This window comes from Marmota monax, unplaced genomic scaffold, assembly GCF_021218885.2.
Source record: "Marmota monax isolate L192 unplaced genomic scaffold, Marmota_monax_Labrador192_F-V1.1 WCK01_AAM20220418_F8-fsc00090, whole genome shotgun sequence".
NCBI classification, from domain to species: domain Eukaryota; kingdom Metazoa; phylum Chordata; class Mammalia; order Rodentia; family Sciuridae; genus Marmota; species Marmota monax.
The window spans coordinates 5,124,113-5,143,482 of NW_026695219.1; the positions used below are offsets into that span (position 1 = coordinate 5,124,113).

At 33.3% G+C, this 19,370-nt stretch overlaps 1 protein-coding gene across 10 annotated transcripts in view; it reads right to left on the minus strand.

The window, feature by feature from the left end:
* Akt3 (AKT serine/threonine kinase 3) overlaps nt 1–19,370 on the minus strand; it is a 273,567-nt gene that overhangs the window by 69,644 nt on the left and 184,553 nt on the right. For 8 of the 10 annotated variants that reach the window (XM_058575178.1, XM_046432493.2, XM_058575176.1 and 5 more), the window contains one exon: nt 18,957–19,025. The exons of the other annotated variants lie outside the window; for them this stretch is intronic. In XM_058575178.1, the coding sequence (XP_058431161.1) occupies nt 18,957–19,025 (69 nt within the window). The remainder of the gene's footprint in view (nt 1–18,956; nt 19,026–19,370) is intronic. 10 annotated transcript variants of the gene reach the window in all.

Below are 19,370 nucleotides of genomic sequence, written 5' to 3' on the forward strand. Positions count from 1 at the left end.
TCCATTGTTCTTCCATTTTCCTGTACTTCCTTCTTTTCCTTCAATCCCCTTTTATTTTCATGTAATTCACCTCCCCCACCCCACCTCTGCCCTTTCCCTCAGGTTAGTTTGATCTAGTTTCCACATATCAGAGAGAAATTCAACCTTTGATTTTCTGGCTTTGGTTTATTTCATTTAGCATCATGGTGTCCATTTCAATCCATTTACCAGCATATGCCATAATTTCATTTTTCTTTATGGCTGAGCAATAACTCCACTGTGTATACATACCATGTCGTCTTGATCCATTCATTTGTTGATAAGTACCTAGGTTAGTTCCATAGCTCAGCTATTGTGAATTGTGCTGCTATAAACATTGATGTGGCTGCATCACTGGGAGAAAGTGGGATTGCTGGGTCATATGGAAATTCCATTCCTACTTTTTTGAGGAATCTCCACACTAATTTTCAGAGTTATTGAACTAATTTGCATTTCTATCAACAATGTATGAATGTACCTTTTTCTCACATCATTTCAACATTTATTGCTCAGTCAGCAGGCTTCCCTTATCCCTCACCTCTCTTCACCACTGTGGGCCAGGACATTCCACCTGGCTGAGGAGACCCGAAATGGCCAATCAGAAGCTGGCATGGCAACTGACCCCCAACCACCACAGGTTCCCCATGGCTGAAGCAATCTCCCTGTCATCTCACATCAGCCCTGACCACCGGCAACAGACACAGAGGCCCAATCTACTGCCAATCTACTGTCAGTAGCTGCAATTTAGATGGCCTAGGCCTTCTTACCTCCATTTCCCTTATTAGCATTATTCTTGCCTTTCCGGCCTGTGACTTCCCTGCACCTTACCCTTTCACAGACCAGGGAACCTCCCCCAGGAGCACCCCCCACCATAAACCTTTTTTTTGGTGCCTCATTCCTGTTTCATGGTTCGTGATCTCATGCGCTGTTTTTGGCTTTACATTTATTATTGTTTGTATTCTTGTTCATTGCCATTCTGACTGATGTGAAATGAACTCTCAATGTAGTTTCTTTTTATTTAATTTTTATTTATTTATTTATTTTAGTTGTATATGGACTCAATGCCTTTGTTTTGTTTTTATGTGGTGCTAGGATCAAACCCAGTGCCTCACCCTTGGGAGGCAAGTGCTCTACCACTGAGCTACAACTCCAGCCCTCAATGTAGTTTTGATTTGCATTTCCATTATTGCTAGAGATGTTGAACATTTTTACATATATTTATTGGCCATTTGTATTTTCTGTTTTAAGAAGTGACGGTTTAGTTCTTTTCCCACTTTTAATTGAGTTATTTGTTTTTTTGGTGTTAAGTTTTTTTTTTTTTTTTAGTTCTTTACATATTCTAAATATTAATCTACTATCTGAGGAGGAGCAGATGGCAAAGATAATTTCCCATTCTATAGGTCTCTTTTCATGTTCTGTTTCCTTTGCTGTATAAAAGCTTTTTAACTTGATGCCATTCTAGTCATTGATTCTTGGTTTTATTTCTTACATCTTAGGAGTCTTGTTAAGGAAGCTGATGCCTGTGTCAATATGTTGGGAGTGTTGAGCTACATTTTCCTCTAGCAGGATGAACTTTTTCTGTAAAGGTGCCAGGTCATTCAATGGGACAAAGGACAGTCTTTTAAACAAAAGATACTGGAATAACCAAAAACATACATAAGGAGTTAAAAAAAAAAACCAAAAAAACAAAAACCAGGAACCTTAACTCTTAGTTTACAGCATATATAAAATTAAGTTAAAATGGATCACAGACCCAAATGTTGTAGAAACTACTTGAAACTCAAGAATAAAATATAGAAGAAAATATTTGTGATCTAGGATACATAGCTATGTCTTAAAGAACACAAAAAAGCGAAAACTATATGAGATAAAAACTGATAAAAGGGCCTTCAAAATTAAAAATTCTCCCTTTTCAAGAGATAAAATGAAAAGGCAAATTAGAGTATAGGAGAAGCTGTTTGTAATATAAATATTTGGCAAACTACATATAACTAGAATATAAAGAATATTATAATTAAATATGAAGAATATCCAATTAATAAAAAGGCAAACTACATGAATACATATGTCACAAAAATATATGCAAATGGCTGTATTTGAAAAGATATTTATTATCATTAGTCATCAGAGAAATGCAACTTAAAACCAAAATAATATATTTTTAGATACTCACTAGATTGTCTATAATTAAAAAGACTTCCCACACTAAGTGTTGGTGAAGATACAGAACAACTATAATTCAAAGCATTTACATGGTGTTGGGGTTGTAGCTCACTTGCCCAGCATGTCTAAGGCACTGAGTTTGATCCTCAGCATCACATTAAAAAAAATAATAATAATTCAAAACATTGATGATTGGGAATGTCAAATGATAGTTACTTTGGAAAATAGTTTTGTAGGAGTTTCTTAAAATACAGCATATACTAGCTATGCACAACAATCATATTCCTCAGTATTTATTCAAAAGAAAACTGTACATAAATATGCATCTAACTCATTCATATTATGCAGTGATTGGAAATAATCCAAGTGTATATCCCCAGTGAAAAAAACTAACAAATGACTGCATGGCTACATAATGGATAATGATTTTCAGCAATAAAAACAACTACTAAGAAATGCAACAAAAGGGATGTCTCAAAAAATACATTATGCAAAAGAAAAGGTAAATCAAAACATTAGTATCAGAAAGCAGTTCAATTGTTGCCTATAGCCTTTATTGATACAGATAGAGAACAGGGAAGACTGACCATAGAGAGGGATGGCAAAATTTTTGAGGCAGGAGGAGAGTTCAATATTATTACTGTTGATAGAGGCTACATGCTTATGATTATCAAGACATCTAACTCTATCATGTTAATTGAGTTCTTTTTACTATATGAAAATTATACCTTAGTACAGCTGATTTAAAAAACAGAAACGATCTAAATATTCACCCTACACACACTCTAGCAGATCCTGACAGGTCTCAGCCCCTGGAACCCCTGGATCCCTGACCCTGGCCTCCTGGCCCACCCTTCTGCCTGCCACCTCCACCCCTACTTCGGAGGGTCTTCGATTGACCCCAGGAAGCCAGAAAGGTCAGTACCTAAGAGCAACAGAACTGGAAAAAGATAAGCTCCCTCACGCATGGGAGTGAAATGGACAGCTCTTCCTATTCCACCCCACACCTCTCCCAAGAAGGGAAGGTAAGAAGTCTTAAACCACAACTAGCAACTCAGTGAGCAACACAATAAAATGAAAGGACTCAGTAGCCCAAGGTGCATACTCCTTGTTCAGTTCAAACCTCAAGAAGAAAGGAAAAGATCAATTTGGCACAGAGAATGAACACATATGCTCACTGACTATTTTGTCCACCAAATGGAAATGACACCTTAATTTTTCACCAAGATTTTTCACCTTTTTTTTATCTGTGTTTTGTTTTCATGTGTACTGATTGATTCAAGGACCATCTATACATTTCTTTCTTCTCATTTTTTGCCTTTTTTTGACGGTTGTTATTTTTTTCATGCTCTGTGTTTTGAGGTTGAGGGTTTTTGATTAGCATATTTTGGTTTTGTTTCAATTGTTTTTGCCACTACTCTATTTCCCTTGTCTCCCCTTCTTTTTTCTATTGCTAGCAGCCAAATTCTGTTCTCTTTCATTATTCCCTTCAATTCTTTCTTCTATTTTTCTCCCCCTCCTCATTACTAACACATCCTACATTACCACTGCATTTGCCTTAATGACCCTTTAAAATTGCAAAACCTTTTCTATCCTCCTATCTCTTCTTAGTTACACTTACTGAACCCTATCCTTAACACTTTTTAACACTAATTGAATTAAATAACATCTTCCCCTACCACCAATGCTACAGCAATAATTAACATGGCAGAAGTCACAGACAATATCTATTGTTTGATTTTATGTCAGACATAATTTATGATTATTTACTGGTGTTACTGATGGAAACTTCTGATCCTACTATTTCTGCTTATTGTACCAATTAACACTGTAGATGTCAAAATAGGAACCAAGTATGTAGTCTTCTGCTATATATTGTTTGCATAAATTGTTGCTATTATTGGGCTCCCCGGTAATCTGTGAGGTCCAATAACACACAGAGAGATTATATGGCTGGCCTCTCTTATTCCCGTCCCCTCCCCAAATATTCCTAGTCTCTAGTGGTTACTTCCATGAGATCAACTTTTTTAGCTTCCACACATTAATGAGAACATAGCAAATTGTACTTCTTTGCTTGAATTATTTCACATAACACATCATCCTCTAGATCCATCCATGTTGTTGCACATAACAGGATCTCATTCTTTCTTATATCTGAATAATATTCAATTGTGTGCATTTACACTACATTTTATTTTTTGAAGTGATGTCTCACTATGTTGCCCAGGTTGGTCTCAAACTTGCAGCCCCAAGCAATCCTTCACCTCAGTCTCCTAAGCAGCTGGGATTAAAGGTGCAACCACCAGGTCTGGTTCTTCTGCCACATTTCTTTAGCTGTCTGTCCATTGGTGGGCACCCTAGTTGATTCCACAGCTTGGCTACTATGAATAGTGCTGCAATAAATATGGGAGTATAGCTATCTCTTTGGCATATATTTACTTTCCTTTGGATATACATCTATACATCCAATAGTGGAATTGTTGGATCACATGGTAGTTCAATCTAGATTTTGTGTGTGTGTGTGAGGGGGAGGCAAGGGGTCTTATAGTGCTAGGGAAGAGATGTAGGGTCTCACCCATGAGCTGCATCCTCAGCCTGCATCTTTAGTTTTTTGAATATACTCCATAGGGTTTTCCATAATAGTTGTTACTTATATTTCTCAAAATCCTCACCAGTATTTGTTATTTCTGGTCTTTCTTCTTCTTCTTCTTCTTCTTCTTCTTCTTCTTCTTCTTCTTCTTCTTCTTCTTCTTCTTCTTCTTCTTCTTCTTCTACCAGGGATTGAACTCAGGGGCACTTGACCACTGAGTCACATCCCCAGCCCTATTTTGTATTGTATTTATAGAGACATGGTCTCATTGAGTTGCTTGGCACCTTGCCATTGCTGAGGCCGGCTTTGAACTTGTGATCCTCCTGCCTCAGCCTCCTAGGCTGCTGAAATTAGAGGCATGCACCACTATGCCCAGGTCATTTTTTTTTTCATACTCTTGACAGTCATCTGTACACCTTCTTTTGAGAAATGTCTATGAATAGATAGATATTTGCTCATTTAACTGGATTATTTTTGTTGTTGTTGTTTTGAGTTCTTTACATATTTGGGATATTCTGAAGGTTGTCTTTTCACTCTGCTGATTATTTCCTTTGCTGTGTAGGAGATTTTTAGTTTGTTAAAAATCCCATTTGTCTATGTTTGCTTCTACTGCCTATACATTTGGGGTTTTAACTAAAAAATTCTCTGCCTATTCCAATTTTCTGAAACGTGTCCCCTATGTTTTGTTCCAGCAATGTCAAATTTGCATGTCTAACATTTTAATTTTTGATCTATTTAAAGTTAATTTTTATATATGGTGAGAGGGTTCTAGTTGATTCTTCTTCATATGGATGGATATCCAGTTTCTCCAACACCATTTATTGAACAGACTGTTCCTTCTCCAATGTATTATCTTGTTTTATACCTCAAAAATTATTTATAATGATTTAATACCCATACCCCAGAATTCTATGCTCTCATTACATGCAGAAACCATCAGTCTTGTTCACGTAGCAGTTACTGGCTTTTAGCAAGCCTCAATAAATATTTTTCAACTAAACTGAAATAACTTTCGATTTTTCAAAATTCTCTGCATTGAACATGGTTTGGTAATTTTATAATCTGAAAAAAGTAACTTCAAATACATGCATTTGATATGTTCTAGTTTTGTTTTATGACAAATTTAGTTCTATATTATTTTTTCCCTTGGCAGAAGCACAGGGAAGAGAGAGACTATGCAATATTCTATATCATGCCTCCCTAATGCAATGCCTAGTAGATAACATATCATCTGCTTAATAAATATGTATAGCAAAATACAAGTTAAATTAAAAATGCATTCTAAAGAGTTGTTTATAAGGAAAGTTAGGCTTAAAGTTTTGAAGGGAATATTTTTAAGAAGCACAAAATTTTATAAATACAAATATATATATTTAAATCACAATGCTTTTGTTAAAAAGAAAAATGAGTTCTTCAGTGCTCACAAAGCATAATTTAAAATATTTAAGTGGTTTAGACAAAGACTACATTTTTTTTTCCTGTGTTGTCCTTAGCTAACTATAGGAAAAAGTAATGTAAGTAGGTAAATGCAAACTACTAAATATATATATATGTATTTCATCACAAATCCAGAATATTTATTTTGGAAGTTATATCTTGAATGCAACAAGCTTTCCAACAACAACAACATACACACACACACACACACACACACAAAAAAAAAAAACATTAGGAATTTAAAATATCCTGTGAATTATCATTACAACCTAAAAGTTTTAAATTCAACTATCTTTTTTCTTGTAAACACTGCTTTCATCATTTCTAGTCATCCTTTGTGATAACAAAATTTTAGTTACATAGAATCACAAAATATTCTTCATACAGGTCTATTAATTTCAATGATTAGATACATTATTAGTATTGATTGAGCTTGGAACATAAGACTTCTAAAGAAAACTAATTAATTAAGCAATGATAGCAGTCTCTGCAGTAATGCTGATTAACACATCCTTTGGTGTCTTGAAAAGACCCTGCAGGAAAAGAATGGCTCTAGTTCACCTACAAGAAAATGAATTAAAAAACACTACACTATACAATACTAATAGTATTAGTTATACTATAAGAGGAATATTAAAATGCTTAAAAGTAATTCCTATTAATCATCTTCCAGATAATGCTTACCTTTTTTCACAATTTGCACTCATTGTTTACAAGCATTTTACACACACACACACAAAAATGCAAAATTAATGCAAAGCTAATTACATTTAGTTTTTGAGGTAAGGTTGTTTTAGAAAGGACAGCAATGTACATGAGATATAAGTTCAGCATAAAATTTCTTTAAAATATAAATAAAACCTCTTTGAGATGATACAGCAAAACTGAAAAGAACCCAAGGTCAGTTTTATGGCAATACCTGTTTTAGCTATCAATTATAACATATATGCCTCCAATCTTATCCCTGCTACTTCTCTTCCTATAAGTCTGAAAATTTAACCAGAATTATAGCTCACCAACTAGGTGCTTAATACCTAAAAAACTAGTGTGTAAGAGGGCAGTTTTAAAATAACTAATGCAAAGCAAGAAAAGTTAGGTATATTTTCTGGGATTACAAAGTCAAAAGACTGTTACAATCTTAATTAGAATAAGATGTATTCCATGCTTGTATAAATATACCAAAATAGATTTTACCATCATGTGTAACTAGAAGTAACAAGAATTTAAAAAGTCATCTAATGAAAGACAAAATTTTAAAAATGAAAAATGTCACCCAATGACAATATTTAATAATGTGATAAGCAAAAAAATAGTTGCTTTGAAGAAAATGATCTTAAATTTCCAATCTAGTTCTATAATTAAAATATTTCATTACAACTTAATCTTGTTAAAGATTAAAACATTGCTTAGTTATACCACATGAAACAATAAGCACTGTTCTTAAATGCTGCTATTTCCTTAGCACTACAATAAGTAATTATATTATTTAATCCTCAAAGCAACCTTATAGGACAGGAATTATTGTGAAAGTACAGGTGAGCAAACTAGGGCTTGGAGATGTGAAAATCTGCCAAGCCTTCCCCAGAAAGGAAGTGGCAGAATTGGGATTTCAACTGAGATTCAGTTGGCTGTATCATCTTTTTATTATTCTTGTATAATTTCTAACAACTTGAGACTATAAATGTATAAATCATCCTATGAAGAAATTTCCTCAAGTCTGTTTCATAATGACTTGATAGAAATTGCATGACAAGCAAGTCCTTTTTCTCTAATGGAATTGTTTCCCAAGTTATTCAATCCAGCCTTGAGAAAAGTTGCATAGTTTCATGCAACTGGGTGCTCCTGGCTCATTCTCAGTGGGTTTGTCTCAGAAGCATCTCTACACAAACAGTTCCTTTCCCTCTTCCCCATATTCCTTGCCATGAAGTCTCAAATTAAATGCTACTTCCTCAAAGAGATAATTCCATTTATAACAGGTTCTCCACTACTCTCTCTTATACCAAGGCACTATGTTCATTGTCACTATAATAACATATTTATTTGTTTCATTTTTGCTTTATTATTTTATAATATGCACCTCTGTCAGACTGTTTCATTCACCCCGTGAACTCTATGACTGTGACACAATAAGAATTTCTAATTGAATAAACTAATCTTGGAAAATATACCTACCCTTAAAGATTTAGTTCAAATGATCCTCTATATCTCAAATCTGTGTAGGAGCAAAGTTATGGGGATGACATAGGATCATTATCTTTATTGTGATGCTAATTTCATGGGGAAAATTATCAAGTTGTATACTTTAAGTATGTGCAGTTTATTAGTAATTTATCATTATACTTCAGTAATCCATAGTTGTGGTTAGGGATTTCAACTCTATTCTCCTAATATCTGATTAAGTAGACAGAAAATTAGTACAGGCACAGACCAATTGAACAACATTAAATCATCTAACAACTTGATCAAATTGGTAGTCACAGAACATATCTCTCAACAAAGAATATATATCAGTACACACAGTACATGTACCACATAGAACACATTTGGGCCAAAAAGCATTTTAATAAATTTTGGAATCACACTGGATAAACTCTAATGACAGGTAAATTAACTATAAATTAAAGAAGAAAGTTATATAAAAGTAAAAAACTATTTAGAAGTTAAACTACACACTTTTGGTCAAAGAAAATATGACAAGAGAATCAGTATATCTACGATTAAAATAAGATTTAAGAGACATAAAATAGTATGTGAAAATAAATAACATTTAAAGTATTACAAATGCTAACATATTTCAAATAATATAAAAATTGGTGTCAAAAAAGAAGTTTATAACATTAAATACATTAGGAAAGGGAAAAAAGGTTTAAATAAATGCTATAAGTTTCTACTTTTTTTTTTTGGTACTGGAGATTGAACTGACCACTGAGCCACATCCCCAGTCCTATTCTGTATTTTATGTAGAGACAGGGTCTCACTGAATTGCTTAGCACCTCGCTTTTGCTGAGGCTGGCTTTTGCTGAGGATCCTCTCCTGTCTGGCTTTGAATTCTAGATCCTCCTGCCTCAGCTTTCCCTGCCTCTGGAATTACAGGCATGCACCACCATGTCCAGCTTGTAAATTTCTACTTTAAGAAACCAGGAAAAGAAGACCAAATTAAGTTCAAAGTAGTCAGAAGGAAGGAAATAAATGAAGAGCAAATATCAATGAAACAGACAATTCAAAATTGATATAGGGAAAAAAATCAGTGAAACCTAAAGCTGGTTCTTCGAAAATGCCAATAAATATGATTAATATTTAAATAGAGTAACCACAAATTGCCAATATCAGTAATTAAAGAGAAAATATAGATCATGCAGACATTAAGAGGATAGAAAAGAACATTATTTATAAAAATTGCAAATAAACTGGTAAGCATATGAAATATATAAATTCCTGGACATAAACAAACTACTAATATTAGAAGAAGAACATGACTCAATATTATTTTTAAAATTTCAATAAATTGTTAAAAACCTTTCCATAAAGAAAATTCTTGATACCAAACTTTGAATGGTAGGCTAGGGTGAAACTGAGTGAAAGACTGCTTGCCTAACATGCATGAGGTCCTGGGTTCAATCCCCAGAAACCCTACCCAAATGGCAAAAATTCTCATGAAATAGTAGTAATGCTTTTACAACTATTTTAAGAAGTTAGCATTACTCTCAATCCAAACCTAGAGATATTACTCAAGTAGAGGGATAGGGGAACGATATCTACAGAATGATATTTCTAATGACCACAAGACTTAAAATTCTTAATAAAATTTTTAAATGAGTCCAATAATACATCAAAAGGATAATAAATTATAATCCAGTGAATTTTATCCAAGAAATGCAAAATTGGTTTATCATTCAAAAATCAATCAGTGAAATTCCAGATGTTAGCAGACTAAAGATGAAAAACCACATGACCATCAAAATGGGTATAGAAAAAGCCTTTGACAAAATTAATATTCTATCATGACTCTTTTATTTTTTAGTTATAGGTGGACACAATATCTTATTTTTATGTGGTGCTGAGGATCAAACCCAGTGCCTCACACATGCTAGGTGAGCACTCTACCTCTGAGCCACAACCCCAGCACCATGACTTGTTTTGTTTTAGAAGCATCATGACTTTTTAAAAAATCCCAACAAACTAGGAATACAAAGAAACTTCTTCAACTTCATAAAGGATATCTATGAAAAACCTATAGTTAACATACTTAATGGTGAAAGTATGGATGCTTTCACTGTAAAATCAGGTACAAGCAAAGATATCTTACTTCTTACTTCACCATGTTATTTTAACACTGTTTTAAAAGTTGAGGTAACAGAAATGTTCTACAGCATGACTGTGGTGATGTAAAGTACACTATGACTGGTGAAATCCACTAATTGCATACTACAAATGGATGAATTTTACAAAATATAAATTGTGCATGAAAATGCTGATTAAAAATATATTTATTTTATTTTAAAAAATATATTTTTTGTTGTAGTTGGACACAATATCTTTATTTATTTATTTTTTTATGTGGTGCTGAGGATCAAACCCAGCAACCCACACATGCCAGAAGAGCGCTATACTGGTGAGCCACAAACCCAGCCCCTTAAAAATGTATTTAAGGAAAAATACACACGGGAAAAAAAATTCTCCATTACAAAATAAAAATACAATAGACAGACCTATTATGATACAGCATTAATATCCGAAATTTATAAATTCTTGACTATTCAGTATGAAAAAAGCCCAGTTTTTTAAAAAAAGACCAGATTTTAACAGCTATTTCAAAAAAGATACACAAATCACAAATTACCACAGAAAAAATATGTTTAGTATTATTAGTTATTTGGGAAATTAAAATTAAAACTACAGGATAACACTACATATTTACTGGATTTAATAAAATTTAAAAAGATAATACACAAAGTGTGGTGATGATGTTAAAGTAGAATCCTGGGACAGCAAAAGAATACAACCAATTTGGAAAATAGTGTAGCAGTTACTTAAACTGAACATAGTACTGACACAGAAGATGCATTTATAGGTAGGGATTTGCCCAAGATAACTAATGCATGTTCACATAAAGATTTGTACCAAAATATTCATAAGATCACTTTACCTAAGGGACGAAAACTACAAAGAACTAGTGGTGAATGGGTACTATATTATAGTACATACATACGGTGGAGTAAAGCCATTAAAAAGAAATAAATTACTGATAGATGCAATAATTTGGGTGAATTTTAAAAATATTATGATAAGTGAAAAATACAGAATGCAAGACTACATACTGTGGTTGGGGACTATAATTTTTAATATTTAAAAATTATTTTGTGTCACAGTCCTGTTTGTCTACCTTGGGGTCCCCAATTACACATATGTTGCTTTTCCAGTGTTTTCCCTCTTGAAATGTTCATTCTGGCATAGCCAACCTTTCTTTAAGAAGTCTGATTACCATGAAACTTCCATTCTATGCCATAACCACATGGAAAGAAATCATGAAAATAGACATGTATGGTCAATTCCTGAGTTACAGCCAACTCAGCTGAGATTCTCAATTTGAAAGTAAGCATATTTGACACTGGCTAGTCAAGTCTTCTGATGTTTACATTGAATGCAGTCAGATCTTGGTTTAATGATTCATTTTATGAAACTGGCCTTGAAATATGAAATTATATATTAAAAATAGTATAAAAACAAAGTTTCAGCTTTATTTGCCTTGAACTTCAAATGCTAATGTGGAAATTGCAATGTATCTCTCTTGGCTTGGGAATTTTTAAAAAAGATTTGGGTGAAAGCAATAGATGTAACCTTCATAAAATTTAGTGTCTCAGACTCCCGACAATGACCATATTTATGTATCTATAACCATAGTAAAAATTTTAAAAATCATCACTATGAATATGAAATGATACTTTTAATTTAAAAATCACCACAAATCACAACTCCATAAATTAGTAAGTGGAACTGAAACGCTGACTGCCGGCATTTCTCTTATGTGAATTTAAAATGAGATGATTTTGGTTCACTGAAGACAAAATGCCAGCCAAATAATGAAAAATGTGAATGTGTTTGAGAGGATTTCAAGAATGACATGAAAATGAAAGTCATGTGTAAAAATATGAATTTTATTTTATCAAATAAATTAGTACCGAGTTTGCAATGAGCTTAGATACGGACAAGAATAGTAAATAACTGAAAATGTAGGTTCATTAGTACCTACATAAAGAATGTAAAGAAATGTGAGGAATTTATCAGATAAATAACATGTGACTATTTTCCTTTACCCCACCTTCCAAGAAATTCCAGCCTTGTGAGAGTTATCATAAAAGTCCAATTTACAGGCCTGAAAGAGATGAAGACTGGAAAAAGACGTTTGGGAAGAGTCCTAAGTGGAAACTTCCTAAACCAAATTCAACACCTCTACCATAGTTTTCAGTTTACTTTTTTCTGCCCAGGATACTTTTCAGCTTCTCATGTAAATTTAGTAATACCTAAGCTATTGAAAGAGTGGCTTGAACATGTTAGCAGTAATTGGTCCCATTATTCTGAGTTCTGTAAATTCTGTTAGTCAAGGAGCATAAAAGGCATACCTTGTACCAACTCAAAAACAAGAGTCTATGGTATTCTGCTTAAGATGTCTGATCCAATGGAAATTTGACAGTTGTTATCTTACAGGATTTAATATACTGTTAATAGACTCCTTTTAATTTCTAAGGTTTCTCTTGTCTGGTTCCTCCAGCTCAGCGTCTTCCTTAGGTTTTTCTCATCACCAAAATGTCTTAATATGATACCTCCAGGCACCATTCTTGACCACTGATACTCAAATTCTACAAACTTTTCCCATAACAAACATTTCTTTACTTACTTTGTTTTAGCACTACTGCTGACACCTATTTGTATCTCTGACTTAACTCATTCACCTCCTTGATGTCTCTATTAGATACCTCAAAGCAGGATGATTCCCAACAGAATTCACCTCTCTTTCCATGTTTTGTGTCTTATAATCAGTCCAGTAGACACAAAATTCCTCAAGCAGCAAATAGAAAATTGTATTATATTTCTTTCTATATTTAGTCCTTACATCCAGGCAATTCTTTTAACTAGATAACACTATAATATGATTCCTTCTCACACTGCCTCAACTAGTGACCTTATTAATTTTATAATCAGATTGCTGAAAACCTAATTGCATCAGCTTCTGAAATATCTTCCTGCTTCCATGTCTGTTCTCTCTAATTTAAGCTTTGTACTTGTATGAAATATTATTTTTAAAATATTTCCTCTTAGACATTCTTCTGTGATGCACCACTGCCTTCAGGACAAAATTTAATTGAAATGGGAGAGAAAAACTATCCCAAAGTGACCCTGTCTTCCTGTTCAGGCTCTCCTGGCTTTCCTCTGCAAGAATTCATGCATAGTTACTGTGCTGTATTGGGGGCAAAGAGGAGTGGGAGGCATCTACATGCTCCTGCACATACTACACATTCTATTTGTGTACTAATGTCATTCTTCCCATTCCTATTGATAAAATTCAGAGTTATCCTTAAGGCTTAGCAGAGCCACCACTTTAAGAAGTGTTTCCTGGCATCTTCTACTTTGTTTTTCTCTCTTCCTTCTATATTAATTCAAGTGTACATTCTCTGAAATCCCATAGCAACTAGTACTATCAAGGTAATAATGACACTATAAAGTCTACATATATTCTTTTGTCTATATCCTTAGCCAGGCACCCATCTTTGTAAAGAAACATACTACATTTTCCTTATTTGTGAATCCTCTTAAGTCCTGCTCATAGAAGTTTCTCATTAAAGATTTAATAGGCAGGAGCCGAGATATAGTTATATAGTATAGCATATGCTTAGTATGTATGAGGAACTGGGTTCAATCCAGCACTGGGGGAAAAAAAGATTTATTAGATGCATGGACAATAATGAAGTAGGTTCTAAAATTAGCATGTGAATTATCAAAACCATTGTTGAAAATTCCTGGAAATAATGACCCTGGGGTTATGGTTTAGATGTGAGGTGTCCCCCAAAAGCTCATGTGTGATACAAGAGGGTTTAGGAGAAAAATAATTGCCTTATGAGAGCCTTAACCAAATCAATACATTAATCTGCTGACAGGGATTAACTGGGTGGTAACTAAAGGCAGGTAGGATGTGGAGGAAGTGGGTCACTGTTGCTGTGCTTTGGGGTTTATATTGGATTCTTGTTGAAAGAGGAGTCTTTCTCTGCTTCCCAGTGCAATGCCCTAACCTTCCCACCATGACATGCTGCTTCACCTACAGCTCTAAGTGATGGAATCAGCCATCTACGGACTGAGAACTCTGAAACCACAAGTCTCCAAATAAACTTTTCTTCCTCTAATTGTTCTTGTCAGGTCTTTTGGTCACAGTGGCCAAAAGGAAAAAAAAAAAAAAAAAAGAGTGACTAAAACACCTGGAGACCAACATCCTATTATCTTTCAATATAATTAAGCCCAGAAATTTTCTATTATTGGAACATGAATATAGTTTCTTTAAATCAATACCTGTGGCTACAAATGTCCTTAATGACAATGTTTTACAAAACTATATAATTTTAAGCACCAAAATTTATATCTCATGAAAATCTTCAGAATGCTAAGTAGGAACTCACATGCAATAAAAGAAAAGCAAATTTGTATCTTGCAACTTAAGGTCACTCTGAAAATATACTTATCAAGGGGAATGACAATTACCACATTATTCAAATATGCCCACCTATCCAACCTATCTCATTGAGTGGATTTCTTTGAATATAAAATATATGATATTATGATGTATTTCTTTTGTACTGATATGCCTATAAAAAGCCAGGGTTGATTTTTTATAGCCAGAATTTCTCTCATAATCTACGTGCACCAAGTCTTTTTAGAGGATGAAATAAAATTTGCCAACATTATACCAATGTTCATCATGGCCATGAACACGCTAATCTCCTATGAAGTCTATTAGGCTGAAGGAAGTGCAGATACTCACAAACTTGGAAAGATCATATAAGGCAAAGGAATGTTTCAATGGTTCTATTTATATTTCAAGATAAAAATTCTAGAACGTGGCTAAAAGAATGCTATTGCTAAATAAAAATTTGCAGACAGTATAAATTAAGATTAGTTACTTTAATGAACATATTAAAGAAGCTTATTGCAGGACAAAAATTGGATATAAAGGGAGGTGAGGATGCTGCCATTTCCACAAGTACCATTAATTAATCAGACCTTACTTTTCAATAGACCAATATTCTCCAGATCATGTCTCCTAGATAATACCCATATAATCCTCATTGGGTTAGTCATGGTGTATCCTCAACTGCTGGTGTAGATGTTTATAGTTTCCATTACTTTAATCATATTTCAGAAGTGTAATGATAATAATGACATAATTATTACCTGCATACATTTAAAATTTTAGGTCATGTATAAAATCACCTCCTTCAAATATTAAATAATTTAGTCATTATCTATAGTCTAAAACCCAAACAGGCTAAGGCAGAGGCATAGTAAGTTCAAGGTCAAGCCTATGTGTCTGTATCCCTGTCTCAAAATGTTAAATAAAAGTCCTGAGGTTGTAGCTCAGTGGTAGAACACAACTGGGTTTAATACCTAGCAATGAAAAGGAAAAAAAGAAGAAGAAAAGACATACCAAACAAGAAAAATAAGATATAAATGGCTAGTCTGAAAATCTGCTTTTGTGTGTAAATTTTTTTCAACAATCATTAGTTCATCTCATAAGTACTCTAGGTTTAGAATAAAAATGCAAGTATGGGTTGGGGTTGTGGCTCATGGTAGAACACTTGCCTCACATAAGTGGGGCAATGGGTTCAATCCTCGGCACCACATAAATAAATAAAATAAAAGTATTGCGTCCATCTACAACTAAACATTTTTTTTAAAAAAGTATAAGTACATTGTAGCTCCCTCTAGGAAGCTTTATTTCCACTACACAGAAGTCTCCACTTACTGGGAAGTTCCACAACCCTTTAATTGTGTTCTGACACAAGTGGCACATTCTACACTTAGTTAATTTTTGTACCATACCTTTGCCATTAGACTATAAACCCTTTGAGTTTTTATGCCCACAATACCTACCAGAGTGTGTCTTGCACAACAATTCAATAAATATGGACTTTATATACCCAGATATTTTTCCCTGCATTTATACTTTTCATTTTTCCAAAACAAATCATATAATACAATCCTTTCTATTTTCTTCCTAGTTCTTAGCAAGTCTTATTTCTCTCTCTCTCTCTCTCTCTCTGGGGGGGGGGGGGCAGCTCAGAGGAGCATTCTACCTCTGAGCAACATACCAGTCCTTTTTATTTTGAGATAGGATCTTCCTAAATTGTCCATGCCAGCCTTGAACTTGTGATTCTCTGCCTTAGTCTCCTGAGCTGCTGGGATTATAGGCATATGCCATAGCACTAACTTGCTAACTTCTCTTCTCCCTATTCCCTAAGGTAATCTGCTCATCTATTTATTTCACTCAAATAATCCAGTAAATATTTTCAAGTATATATTATGTGCTAGGTAGTATGTAAGGTGCTGAGAGCATATCAGCAAACAAACCCCTTAAGAACCCAAAGGAACAGTGGGAATAGATAAGTAAATAGGTACATACAAAACAATGTGGTAAGTATTACAGTAGATGTGAATAGAGACTACATAAAAAAGTAAGAGAAACATTTAAGAGTACTTTTCTCCAAGTTTTTGTCTGCAGTTTATCATTTTCTCTATATTTCTGCCCTGGTCATTCATTCATCCATCCATTTTCTCATTATTAACATATGTATGTGATACAAAATACAAAAACTGCAGAAGAATACATAATTGAAATATATCTTCCTTCTACACTGTCCCAGATGGCAGTTTATCTCCCAAAGGCAAGCTCTAATATCCAATGCATAATTACAAGATATTTAAAGCATACACAAACATATGTACACATGCGTATAGTCTTATTTTCCTTTAGTACAATAGTAGCATGCTTTATAGTCTGTATTTTGCTTTTTCACTTCTGTATCAGTCCAGATTAAGCTGCTTCTTTCTTTTTAGTAGTACAGCAATTCCATTATATAACATGGATGTAACACTATATATTTAAGCAGTCTTCATACTGAACACTCATTTAAGATACTGCAATGCTCCAAGGAATATATTTATTAATATATCATTCTATGGTATATATATCTATGTCTGTAGAATAAATTCCTGGAAGTGAAACTGCTGAGCCCAAGAAAATGTACATTTTTAATTCTGACAAATACTGATATGAGGTTTCACTAATTTCACTCCCACCTCTAAAAGTTAAATTATAACCTTTATGTTTCCCAAATCTATAACCATAGTTCTGAACCCTTACTTACTCTTTATGACATTTCCATATGCATTTTTCTTCAGAACCTTAGGAAAAACCTTTTCAAAATCGCATTTATAATCTTAGCCTCAAAATGTTATTTATAACTTCACTATAACTATTAATTTCCCCTGATTTCAACAAAAAAATCACTTTGATTCTTCCTTCTTTGTTTCCACCCACATTCAACAAATTGGTTAAGATGGGCCAATCCTACAATTCCATAACATTATCTTATTTTCTCAGATATCTAATTGCAAACACTCAATTCTGCATGCCTCTATTACCCAGCTACCCAAGTTCTTGCCCTATGCTCACCCACCCCCACCAGTAACTCTGCTCACACCATCTTCTCTGCCTGAAATACTTTCTTAAATCAGTTCCCATGTTGAAATCTCATTAAGTCTACCTTAAATGGCAAATCATCTATAATGCATTTTCTTTTATGAGCTTATTGACACTAGGTCTTAGCTTGATTTATAATGTACTTATAAAAGAAATTATAAACTCCATAATAGCAAGGATAATGTCTTAACACATTTAGATAAACCCACATTGCCTTATGTAGTAAAAATGTATTCACCAAATGAATGAAGTTTTATAATGAACTAATTTCTACATATAAAATAATTCTATAGGAAATAATTCTATTTATTTATTTAGGAAATAGGGATCTTTTAACTGTGACAAATAAACTCCTATTTAATAACTGAATCTATTTCAGAAAGCCCACAATGTAAATACTTCCAGTTAATTATTCCTGGAAATTACATTTTTCTCACATTGATTTTGTTCAAAAACAGGAAGGAGAAAAAATAAGGAATAAAATAATAGGTGAAATATACTACTTAAAGTGACTGTATTTCTCTTCGAAACTGTCTAAGATCTCTTAACTCTATTAAATATCAACATGGTTACTCTATTACACAGGAGAAGAAAAAGCTAAGCCACAATATCTGTGGATTATTGTTCTATTTAGTTCAAAATAATAACTTTTTAAACATGTTTCATACAAAGATTAGTTGAGGAAAAACTCTGTATAACATAATAAATCCAGCATTTCTGGTTTTCAAAATTTAATAACATGGTTTCAAAAATCATACTGTGTTAAAACTTTCTACTTTAAAAAAAAAGGAAAAAGAATATGCTTTCCAGTATATAAACATAGTTATATAAAAACAAACAATCATTAATATTTCATTAGAAATTATTCAGCTCTCTACTTGATTTTAGAAAGAGCTATACAATCTCCATCAGGTAGAGAACTACATAACTTGTATTTCAAGTAATGTTTCTAAAATCATGAAAATACTACCATACAAATGCTAGATTAACTTCTTGACTCACCTCTCCCCCATTAACATATTCCATCACAAAACACAAACGGTCTTTTGTCTGGAAGGAATATTTCAAGGACTTGAAATGAAAAAGAAAAAATGGTATATTATAATCCTATATTCTTATTATAATGGTACCCAAAATAGAACACTTAAAATTAGTAAGCATGATTAATAAAATGAACTGTTAATGTTCCTAAAAATTCTATTTCTTAAGAGTGCTCAAGTAAGAGTCTATAAGAAACATCAAACAAATTTTATTCAGCTTAGCAATAGGTATTGTTATGGGGAAAATAAAAAGTATCAGTAAAATTAAACATTGTAATAAGTATTTATCACTCTATCATGCCATCTATTTAAAATTATGTTTGGTATGGCCTACAAATTACTCTAGTGGATGTTCCTCAAGCATTACAGTTACAAT